This window comes from Rhinoderma darwinii, chromosome 2, assembly GCF_050947455.1.
Source record: "Rhinoderma darwinii isolate aRhiDar2 chromosome 2, aRhiDar2.hap1, whole genome shotgun sequence".
Taxonomy (NCBI): domain Eukaryota; kingdom Metazoa; phylum Chordata; class Amphibia; order Anura; family Rhinodermatidae; genus Rhinoderma; species Rhinoderma darwinii.
Genome location: NC_134688.1, coordinates 404,716,275 through 404,728,867, shown reverse-complemented (window position 1 = coordinate 404,728,867; position 12,593 = coordinate 404,716,275). Strand labels below are relative to the sequence as shown.

General features: G+C 39.9%; 1 protein-coding gene across 2 annotated transcripts in view; it reads right to left on the bottom strand.

Moving 5' to 3' along the window:
• Nucleotides 1-12,593, bottom strand: part of LIMK1 (LIM domain kinase 1) — a 103,883-nt gene that overhangs the window by 80,469 nt on the left and 10,821 nt on the right. Inside the window, exon 2 of one of the 2 annotated variants that reach the window (XM_075854116.1) lies at nucleotides 8,651-8,747. In XM_075854116.1, the coding sequence (XP_075710231.1) occupies nucleotides 8,651-8,747 (97 nt within the window). Of the gene's footprint in view, nucleotides 1-4,918; nucleotides 5,024-8,650; nucleotides 8,748-12,593 lie in introns of those variants that run through there. The other variant, XM_075854117.1, reaches the window with a different exon arrangement.

Here is a 12,593-nt window from a genome sequence, read left to right as displayed (position 1 = left end):
CCACTGCTCCGCAACAGACAGAGCATGCTGCGGACACCAAATTCCGCTCCGCAGCCTATGCTCCGCAGCGGAATTTTACGCCTCGTCTAAACGAACACTGCTAAATTAAAGTGTAAGTCAATGGACAAACGGCTCCGCTGCGGATTAACGCTGCGGAGTGTCCGCAGCGGAATTTAAGTGAAATTCCGCCACGTGTGAACCCAGCCTTAGGCCCCCGGCTGCCATCAGAGACACAGACACTCGGCGATCTCCAAAACCACTCAGATGCGGTGCTCGCTATTGAGCACCGCATCTGAGGGGTTAAACGGGTGAGATCGATACTAGTAGTTTTAACAAAGTGTACCATTAGTTAAAACTCCAGAACTGTATTCAAGTACATTCCATTGAAAGATTTAAGAAGTGCCCTTATAATAAAAAGCCCTTTGATGAATTAAATGTTTAATTGCTTTCACAGTGGATCCTAAATAGAAATAGGTGTATTTCACACACTGACCATAGTGACCGCCATGCAAACTAGGGGGTCCCTATAAATAATATTATAATAAGGCTTTCAATTCACTAAGCTTATGACCAGGGGTGTGCCCCCTCACACTATGATGAGAACTGTGGTGGCTTTAGTGGAATCCAATGACCAACCAATTTTGTTCTAAAAGGTAACTTTTAGTTTGCATGATGTATTTAGACATACCGTATATGTATATTGTTTTATCTGTTAAATAGATAAAAGGGTGATTATTCCCTACAAGAAAAAACTAAAAAAAAAAAAACACAAAATAGTCCTGTGGTCGTCCTCTCTGTCAAAATTTGTTAAAAATTCTATTCAGTTCTTTCTTAATTTCTGGGAAAACAAATAAGGCTTCAAATTGCAGCTCCCACAAGGGTTGTCACCCAGGTTTCCCAGAATATGCCTAGTTATACAGTGGGACATCCCTCTCATATTGCTGCATTTGCCATTCAGGACTATGGGAAAGATGGGAGACAATTCTCGTGGGAGCTGCAACGGTGCCAATTTTGTTTATAACCTAACTTTCCCAAAAACAGATAGAACTAAGAAACACGAAGGGCATGACCAGACGTGGCATATTTCTGCGGACACTGTCCGCATCAATGCCGCACAGAATCTGCGTTGCAGATTCTGTTGCGGCTTTGCATAAAATGGGCATTAAATTGATGTGGACTAGCCGTTGCGTATTGAGGGGAAGAGGGCTTCCCTTCTCTCTATCAGTGCAGGATAGAGAGAAGAGACAGCCCTTTCCCTAGTAAAAGTAAAAGAAATTCATACTTACCCGGCCGTTGTCTTGGTGACGCGTCCCTCTCTTGACATCCAGCCCGACCTCCCTGGATGACGCGGCAGTCCATGTGACCGCTGTAGCCTGTGATTGGATGCAGCGGTCACATGGGCTGTAACGTCATCCCAGGAGGGCGGACTGGAGGAAGAAGCAGGGAGTTCTCGGTAAGTAGGAACTTCTATTTTTTTTACAGGTTGATGTATATTGTGATCGGAAGTCACTGTCCAGGGTGCTGAAACAGGTACTGCCGATCGTTTAACTATTTCAGTACCTTGGACAGTGACTATCTCCTGACGTCGCCTAGCAACGCTCCCGTTATTACGGGTGCACACACGTAGTCACCCGTAATTACAGGAGCCCCATTGACTTCTATGGGCCTGCCTGTGCCGTAATAACGGCCCGTGATTACGGGCGTTTTTACGTTAGTGTGCATTGTGCCTCAGTCTGGCTGTAGACTTAGAAATACATAGGTCCAGCCAGAATGAAGAACTATCATGTTCGTAAAACCAATACGCTACGCTGCACACATAACATCTGCGGACTTCATTGCAGAATTTTGACTCTCCATTGAAGTCAATGGAGAAATTCCGCAATGAGTCCGCAACAAGTCCGCTACACGTCCGCAACAGCCAGTGTATGCTGCGGACACCAAATTCCACACCGCAGCCTATGCTCCGCAGCGGAATTGTCCGCAACGTGTAAACGAAGCTAACTAAAAAGCTGTGGAAAGCAATGGAGAAACGTGTACTCTGCGGATTTCCGCAGCGGACTGGCCGCAGCGGAATCCCAGAGCAATTCCGCCACGTCTGGCCATGCCCTTAGGGTATGTTCACACGACCTCTTTTCAGATGTAATGGAGGCGTTTTACGCCTCGAATTATATCTGAAAAGACGGCTCCAATACGTCGGCAAACATCTGCCCATTGCTTGCAATGGGTTTTACGATGTTCTGTGCAGACGAGCTGTCATTTTACGCGTCGCTGTCAAAATACGGTGTGTAAAATGACTGCTCGTCAAAAGAAGTGCAGGACACTTCTTGGGACGTTTTTGGAGACGTTTTTCCATAGACTATTGAAAACAAGCTCCAAAAACGGCTGTAAAAAACGCTGCGAAAACAGCTCCGTATTTTCAGACGTATTTTGTTAATCGTGTGAACATACCCTTATGGTTACAATGTGACAGATAATGACTAAACGCACCAATATCTCTATGTGTAAGCCCTTCACACATGCCGGTTTTGTTATGGCTTCGTGGCAGTTTTTTTCCGGCAATTTTTTAAAAACTGGCACATGACGGAGGCCTGTATTTACACGTGCCGGCTGGGCCCAATTTTGTTTCATTTTAGGTTTTTCAAAGAGGATTTTGACCACAATTTTTTACAGGTAAAACATGTCAAGGATGTAATAACACGTACTGGTAGTATGCAGCTTGATAAAAGAATTGTGGGGCAAAACCACTAGTTTTTGTTACCAAATTGCCAAGATTTTTTCGATACTGTTTTAGCAACAGATTTTCTTATTGGGAAAATATATATTGTAACAACTGGCTCACTACCAGTACGTGTGAATACAGGCCTCACGGTTTTGTCACGGTCGATTTTTTACAAAATTGGCACCATTTATGTGACCTACTGAGCTTATTGATGGAACGGTAACATGTAAACAATGATCACGGAGACGACCTCAATAGAAGAGTACATTTCTGAAATGTGCGTTCACTAAATAACCTCTTTAACAGATTTTTCCCCATCTGTTGACCACAAGCCCCTCAGAAAAGTGGATCAAGTGGATGTGAATAATATAAGATTAACTTATCCAACTGAAGCCAAGTTATGAGCTATTTTATATATATGCAAATGAGGTTTGAAATGTCCAACTGGGCGTGTATTTCGTTTTTAATTGGGCGTGTTTACGTGTATGATGCTGACCAATCAGTGACCAGTCAGCATCATACACTCATCTCCATTCATTTACACAGCAGCGATCTGCAGCCACATACACATCGTCTATAGAGCATTTGCATGATAAAATGTACCCTCAATGCATGGAGACTGCAGTGAACTTAAAAAAATAATAATCAAGGCATTTAGGTAACGCAATATAGATCATTTTATCATAATGATAGGGCCCCCCAGAGCAGTATGGGTTGGGGGACACATGATGGCATAGGGGCATTCAGGTTATCAGTTTTTATTGTTGTTTATTTAATATTTCATTTTTCTAGGTGGTTTGGTTCGTCCCCCCCCCCCTCTTTTCCCTTATTTCTTGCATTTGGTCCTTACCTATCCTTCTGGAAGTTTCCGTTCGTCTGCTCAGCTCCTGGATACTATCGCTGATTGGATGTCTACTTACCTGGGAGATTCTGAAAGTTTCTATGCTTCTGCCCAGCACCTGGACTCTGTTGCTGATTGGCCGTTCAGTCGGAACGGCGGGAAGAATTTGCTTTAAAAAACCCAGATTTCCGCAGCTTCACTGTCAGTTCCGGGTTTCCTAGGACCATCGTCCCCACCCTCCCTCCCAATTTTTCTGAATATTTATGCGGTCGCAATTTTTTATTAGTGGGGTATTTGTCTCCCATTTCTGGGTGGACTGATTTTTAAACTCTATTATTATTATTATTATTGTGATTTTAATTTGTAATGGTTTTAATTTTTGGTTCAATATTGATTATTTTATTGATTCAAGTATTAATATTTTGGTAACCCTTAATAAAAACATTGCAGCCTTTTTTATCCAAATATTTTGTGTCTGGTGTCGTTCATTTTGTTTATTATTAATTGTATGAATTGGGCCTCGTGCCAAAATGTATCGCTGACAGAATTGTGGAAGGATGACTTATGAAAGCTCTACAAAGGCTCGGAGGTGGGGGAGGGGTGTTTTTGTATTATGTGGACACAATACACAAATATGCTGAATTTACAGTGGATGCTCCTGTCCATTTATTGGACCACCAAGGAAGATTCAATAGTATATCCCATGACTACATATAAATACAGGTTACCCTCTATATAAATGCGATACGTTGTCCCTACAATATATATATCGTAATCAACATAAAAATAAAATGTAATCAACATAAAAATATCAATACGATATATGATAAGAAACTGCTCGATTTACAGGGCCAACATATGGTTAAAGATCAACCTAAATTTTTCTGCTAAAGAACTGTAATGAAGTCCAAGTATAAATGACTAACGTAATGGTAAATTTATGTGACGGAACTACTTTGCATGTAGTAGAACATCTGAAGATGTCCCTATTATATTCTCATTTTTTATTGGGGTCTGTGATCGGGACCTGAAACTTAGGGGCAGTAGATTGGAAAGTTTGGCACCAGGTTTTTGGTACCTGCTCATTGGCCCCAATCTCCATAGAATTAATTGGAGCATCAGTAATTTAGGTTTTTAAAGAAAATTATTATCAACAATTAATTTATCTCTTTGGCCGACTCCAGACTTTTTTTTCTTTTTATAGAATGTTTTATAAACACTATATCACAAAGTATACAGCTACACTAAAAAGGAGACGGTAACTAATTTTGCTATTTCATTCTATGAAGAAGTATAAAGTGTAAGTTACATCTTGTGCAATGAAATGCGTCACATCTAAATGATGCCATCAAACTTACTGTTTCTTTACTGCCGGTTGCGTTTGCTCCATCCTCCATGCAGCCGCTTCTCACAGCTGTCTGCCTATCCCTTGTTCTATTTCCCCAGCCCTCTGTCAGTAATATAGAAGAACAGGAAGTTCTGAACACACAGAGAGAGCTTCCCCCTCCACCGAAATGATCATATTATTTAACTTCCGCAGAGCCAGCTACAGATATAGTGCTCAGATAACGGAGTCTGTTTTATAGTCATGATGAATTGAGGATACTAGAAATTCTAGATTTATTTGTGTGTGTGGTGTGGGTGGTGCGGTGTTATTCTGCCGCTTTAACTTGTTTGTTTTGTTTGTTTTTTTTAAAGTCTCAAAAGATTCGTAAGTCTCAAGGCGACATTTTCAATGCTGAAAAGTAGGGACGGTTAGCGAGCTGTGACCACAAAAATGGTTGCATTGCCTACAGAATTTGGAAATGCCCTCCAACCCCCCGTGGTACTCACTTGGAATTCCTGAATTTAATAGTGTCAGGTGCTATACAGTAGGTTGTGTACATTTTTTTCAGGAACCAAAGATGTTTAAGCACAGTACTGTTTGTAGTGCCTCCAATGTTACAAGCATGACATTTCCTATCTATAGCACATGCAGCTCCATTTCCTATCTATATCACATGCGGCTTTATCAACATATAACCGGCTCAGAACTAGTCACGCTTTAGCCATTTTTAGCATGCGTTCGTTAAACAGCTATAACTTTTTTATTTGTTGGGCTAGTGACGTGATTTTTGCAGTGTTTTTTTCGTGATCAGTGCAGTTTTATTTATTTATTTTATCATTTTTAGAATCTTAATTGTTGCTTTATTTTTAGGCTGCTAGTTTAAAAAAAAGTTAGCTTTTTTACTTTTTAGCTTATTTTTTGGGGTAATAAAATAGTGTTACCCAAAAACAGACTTTTTCTTTATGACTGTCATTGTCTACTGTAAATTCTGATATATTACTTGTCTATTTTAGGGTAATTTGGTCAGGGCTAGCGTTACAACAATGATGAGCAAGAAAGCATTTTTGGGGGGGGGGGGGTGTTGTAACTTTTATGATTTTTTTTTACAGCTGACTGTTTTTCACCTTCAGCTGTGATCAATGCTCCCTGTCAGGCTGAAGACGGCCCACATTGAACGTTTATGTTAGCCACTTTCAAGTTGACGGGGAGCGCTGATCACAGCGAATGGTGCAAAGCGAACAGCTGAGTGCTTCAGCACCATTGTTTCAGCAACGGTGGGGTCTCAGTACCCAGACCCCCACTGATCCAAACTATTGATATGTCTCTTTGACATATCAAAAGTGTGATGAAAGTTTAGTTACTCTTTAAAGTGTAGCTAAACGTTTCACAAACTTCTGACATGTCATAGTGACATGTCAGAAGTTTGGATTGGTGGGGGTGAAAGGTTTAGCTACACTTTAAGTAATCTGGCTTCCTCTCACACTCCAAAAACATACTTATGTTAATGGACTTCCCATGAAATTGCTCATAGTGTCTACGCCTGAGAAATTGAACTGTGAACCTCTCTGGGGCAGGAACTGAAGTTAGGGAATTTTCTATGCAGTGTTGTGAAATATGTTGGAGATAACGATGGGGAATAAATAAAGAATACTCAACATTTTATTTAGCTAAATCTCTGAGAATTGTCATGCACACGTCCGTAGTCTTTATCCGCAATTGCAAATAAAATACTGACACATTAATTTCTGTCGGCCACAGATGCCTTCCCGTATATTTATGGATGTGTGTCCAGGCCGTAGAAATGAGACGCAAATATAGCACATGTCTTATGTTTCGCATTTACGGTCCGTGCCCCTATACTTGTTACGGTGAGCACAATCTGCAAATGCGGGTGACACTCCGCGGCACATCCCCACAGTACTTACTGACCGTAAATACTGCACGGACGTGTTCATGGCGCCTTATTCAGAATTATAACATCTTTTGTTACTGGCTGTAGAATTTGCAGAGTCATTCATTAGACTAAGTGCTGCGTACAATGCGAACATTGGCAGAGGACGTCTCTTTTATTTTACTGTCTATAGGGCGGCTGTAGTAGTATTTTATGCTAATGTTATCTTTCTAATGCAGTTCCTCCCTCTTCAGAAGTCATACAGAATATATTACACCATGTCATATACATATTTACATAAACTCTTGTAATCTGGAGTTGTCTGCCCCTATATTTCCTGTCTTTTAATCCATAGAATGAAGTTACTCCATCAGATGACACACAGACAGCGAACTCCATAACTCCTAATCAAAATGTTGAGTGAAACACCAATCTGGGTTGGGACTGAACATTTTTTAAAGGTTCCTCTCATTTTAACATTCATTCTTTAATACAATTTGTTATATCTAGTAGTTGCCTGTAAATTTAATTATATTAGCAGCCTTGCCCAAAAGACCTCCCCTACGTTTTTTCGATTCCAAATTATATGTGAACACCACAATTATTCCCTTCACACAATAGCATTAATTGAGAAGTATAGGCATCAAAACAAAATTTACTGACCCCTGTCCATACTATTATAATGAAACAATGACACTAACTAATAGGAACGGTTTAATATAAGGGCCTGTTCACATGAGAGTTGCCCTTCCGTTGAGGGGTTCCGTCGGAAGTTTCCGTCGGGTAACCCCTCAACGGAAAGGCAAACGGAAACCTTAGCTTCTGTTTGCATCACCATTGATCTCAATGGTGATGGAAACTTTGCTAATGGTTTCCGTTTGTCACCGTTGTTTTGACGGAATCAAAGGCGCAATCGACTACGCTATTGATTCCCCCAAAACCACAGAACCCGTTCACAACGGTGACAAACTGAAACCATTAGCAAAGTTTCCGTCACCATTGAGACCAAGTAATAAAAAAAATACAGCTTCGGTCTATCAATCTATCACAAACAGTAGTGCAATCACAGCAATAGTAGCATGGAGTGACCAAATAATATCATCATAGAGTGCCTAAATAGTGCCACCAGATGACAAATAACACAGCTATGTAATGCATAAATAATGATGTCATACAGTGTCTTAATAGGGTGTTAAAGGTTCCAGAGAAATAGCCCCTTTTGTGCTCCCCATAGTCTGTCTCTGATCAAACACCACTACTAATGTTGCGAACCCTACAGATGTACCCCATGTACAGGACAACAGCAAAGGACTAACAAAAGTTTAGGCTGCAGTCATAGTCACCCACACAACTATGCTAGAGCTCAGCAGCATTGGGGGGGGGGGGAGGACATAAAGAATGCAGCATGAAAATTATATTTCTATAATATTATGTTAGGATATTGCACAAGAATGTCAGCTTTAAGGTCAATGCACACGATGTCTATTACGTGGGGTTTTGCTGTGCGTATTTGCGTGCGGAGTACCGCAGCGTAATACAGTACCAGCATATGAGATTCCAGGTAATCTCATGCCCATGCTGTGGTATTTTTCGGGACGTAAATTGACCCGTGGTGCGTATTTTAGAAACCGCGGCATGTCAATTTATCCCATCATTCTGCTTCTGAGTTCAATCCCTGTAGTTCTAAACAAAACCTGCAGCATGAAAAGGCGCAATTAACGCAGTAAAAGGTAAAAACCGCACCGAAAAAGGCACCTTCATGTGCGTTTTTTTCCTGCAAATTTCTTGCGGTTTTGCTGCGTATTTTCCTTAGGATACAGGCCTATCAGGAAGCTCCCGTTTTCTAGGAACACTGAGAAAAGTAAACCATACCTGAAACAGTCAGTGTGCCAATCTGAGTCCAAGGCCTGCAGATAACGCCCATCATAGATACTTAGTCCACAACTGGCACACACTGGCAGTTCATTACCTGTAGAAGGAGAACAAAAATTATAAACAGAGTGCCAAGTGGAATCATTGTTAAATAATCTTATATAGATAGCTGCTTTAATTATTCTATATTTGTGGCATACTTGTATAAAATGTATTTATTGTAACCGGTCTAAAAGGGAAAAAAAAAATCAGCTAAATATAATTAGCTTTCAAGTTAACTAAACATAAAAGTACGTTTCTGTAAAATGTAAAAAAATAATAATTTTGGGGATACATGATCATAAATAGGCAGTGCTCACAGGACCCTGAACCCCCATCCACTTTTTAAGAAACATACGTATGTGTCAGAAAAGTGTTGCAAAGGCTTTATAATAATGGCAGTCTGCCCACTATATTTTTTTAATGTATTTACTCCAGAAAACTAGCGAAAATTATACATTCATTAATTTGCCCCATCAATGAATCTTAATCGACTGAGTTCTTAAAAAATCAGGCCATCCCATATTAAGAAAATAAAAACAAATATAACTTTCTCGTTGTGATCATTGAGGCCCTACTATTTATTCACATAATTGGAGGCATTACCCTCTTCCTGCGCCACAACATACTATTGCATCGTGGTGGGGGAGGTAACGTTTGGAGCAGGCTCGCCCGCTGAGCCCGATCCGTACACAGCGGGTGTCAGCTGTGTTTTACAGCTAACACCCTGGACTAACATCCAGGAACAGCGATCGCGCTATTTCTGGCTGTTTAACCCTTTAGATGCTGCAATCAAGAACGATCGCAGCATCTAAGACGTTACAAACTCTGACAGCTCATCGCCCCCCCCTGCAAAGAGTTTGGGGGACATAAATGGTTGCCATGGCAGCCCAGGGGCCTATTGAAGGCCCCCAGAGCTGCCTTTCTTCATCTCCTGTTAAGCCATGTCTCTGGCACGGCTTAACAGTAGTTAACATTAGTATTGCAGTGTATTGTACCAGCGATCTAACGATCGCTGGTTCAAGTCCCCTAGGGGGACCAATAAAATATGTAAAAAACTGTTTAATAAAGTTATTAGTAGTGAAAAAAAAAAATTTATATTATAAATTTTTCCTTTGAAGTAATGTAAAAAAAAAAAAGACAAAATTGGTATTGCGGTGTCCGTAAAAGTCAGAACTATTACACTATAGAATTTTTTAATCCGCACGGTTCATGACGTAAAAATAAAAATATATAAACCGCAAGAATCGCTGTTTTTTAATCACTTCATATCTCACAAAAAAATGTAAAAAAAGTGATCAAAAAGTCTCATGTAGCCCAAAATGGTACCAATTGAAACTACGGCTCATCCCTCAAAAAATAAGCCCTCATACCGTACAATCGATGGAAAAATAAAAAAACTTATGCTTCTCAGAACGTCGCGACAAAACGCAAATTTTATTTTTAACAATTACTCTCTTCCTTGTAAAAGTAGTAAAACATAAAAAAAAAATATATAAAACTTTTTGAGATACAGCTGCTCTGAATTCTCTATAAATAGCAGCTGTATCGTTCGCTATGACCTGAATTTGTCAGAATCTGACGGGTTCAGTGACTTATATGTGATAGATTACAGGTGGATCCTGCATGTCAGAGACACGCAGGACCCGCTGTCACGCGGACCTGACGGGAGCAGGATTTAGCGAAAGATACAGTTGCAGTGTATAGAGAATACAAAGCAGCTGTATCTCAAAAAGCAAAACTAATTTTAATTAATCTAGAAAGTTGCACTAATCACACCGACTGACCTTTTTATAAAAAATTCAAATAAATTGTTTTTGAAAGGTTTACATAGCCTTTAAATATTAAACAAACCTTGCCAGAAGACCGGATTCTAAACCTCCCTATCTACATTAGGAAATCACCTACTCATCAAGCTCCCACATAGTTAGATTGTTGTCCTTTCTGCTAAGCATGTAAAACATTTTTGGAATGTGATCAATTTAACAACACCAATATTCACATCATGATATCACAATTTTTTAAACCACCACCAAATAATTTTGGGGAGATTTTGAAAAATTGTTTGGGCAGCACGGTGGCTCAGTGGTTAGCTCTGGGGTCTTGGGTTCAAGTCTGACCAAGGACAACATCTGCATGTAGTTTGTATGTTCTCCCTGTGTTTGCGTGGGTTTCATCTGGTTACCCCCACACTCCAAATACATACTGATTGGTTTCCTTTGAAATTTTTCCTAGTGTATTTTCTAGGGAATATTTATTGTGAGCCCCATGGGGGACATGAACTGATATGAGTCATGACAATCTATAACAATGATAATTATATACAGTATGAACGATCTAACTCAAATAGCGAGTCACAAATGTTTAATAGTTATCTTTTTTCACTTTGTGCATTAAGTTGGCCATATACATAAGATTATGTTCGGCCAGAATGAATGTACGTCTATATAACATCTGCTCCATGCCTAGCACATCAGTTCATGCGGATTCTGAAGAGGACATCTGAATTATTTAAATGTCCTCCTAGTTACTGTAATTGGGATTCATTTCAAACCATTGTAGTGGGATATATGTCATCTATCTGTGGTCCTCCATTGAGTAGACACCAAGTGACTGACAGTCTGAAAAGGTTTCGGTTTGGAAATGCAGAGTGTGTATTAATGGATTTACAAGGCCTGTAATATTAGAGCAACTGAAAGGCAGCAGTCAGCTTTTTTATTATCGTAAGATCCCATTAAATATAAGGTCACTGTCCTAGGCCCGTGGCTGAAGCTTCTGTAGGGGACTAGGATACAATTACATGGTTGTTTACCACGGCTTCAGGGGAATGTCAGATCAATACTCATAAACTAATTGTTCTTTACGGTCTCTGAACATTCAGTTTTTGGTCATCCACAAACCTTCCTCACCTTTTTAGAAAAAAAAAAAAAAGATCTAACATACAAGACCGAAAATCCGGTCAAACCACATAGTCAAGGAATCACCAGATAGAATAAAGGTAACATTTTATTGATGGTGTAAATTTAAAATGCAAAAAATAATGGTGGAATTGCTCGGTTTGTTTCACCCCCCCCACTCAAAAAAAGTAATGATCAATAATAAGAATAAACTATATGTACCACAAAATTGTGACATTACAAAATACAGTACAACTCATCCCTAAAAAAAAAAAAAGGCCCTCCTACAGCTATGTCCACAAAAAATTTAAAAAGTAATCGCTCTTAAAATGCAACAATGAAAAAACGAAAATAATTTCTTGGTTAAGGGTCAAAATAGGGCAGTCATTAAAGGGTAAAGGATTAGCTATGCCATTTTTCACACAGTTACTCTTTCCATTTAGTTGGTGAATGTGACGGGGCACACGGTAGAAGCAAAGACTTAGCTTTAGGGAACTTGTCATGTGTGATCAGTGTCATATGGATATGTCTCAGGCACATTTAGCTGGTTCTGGGAAGGACTACAACAGACATAAATAGTACAGGTGAATTACATGAAAATATTTTCTAGCATAACTTGTAATGGGCAGACACAGAGCGGAAATATATAGTTTGTCAACAGAGGCGTAGCTAGGGGTTTAGCACAGAGGGGGGCGAAACATATCTGAGTGGGGCCCAACCCAGTGGGCTTCCCCCAACGCATGTTTACAACTGCAGAGGTACATCCTATTCATAATGGTCATCATTCTGAATGAGCAAGACTGCTGTATATGCTGCTAGATTATGCATTCTTATTGAAGTTTAATATTTTCTCTGACAGAGGCGTTTGCAGTAGAAAGTGTTGCAGACTTCTCCAAAAGTAAATGAAAGAGTATATAACCCCCATAATCCCTGTATATACCAACCATCATCCCTGTATATACCAGCCACCACCCCTGTATGTAACCCCCATGATCCCTGTATATAAC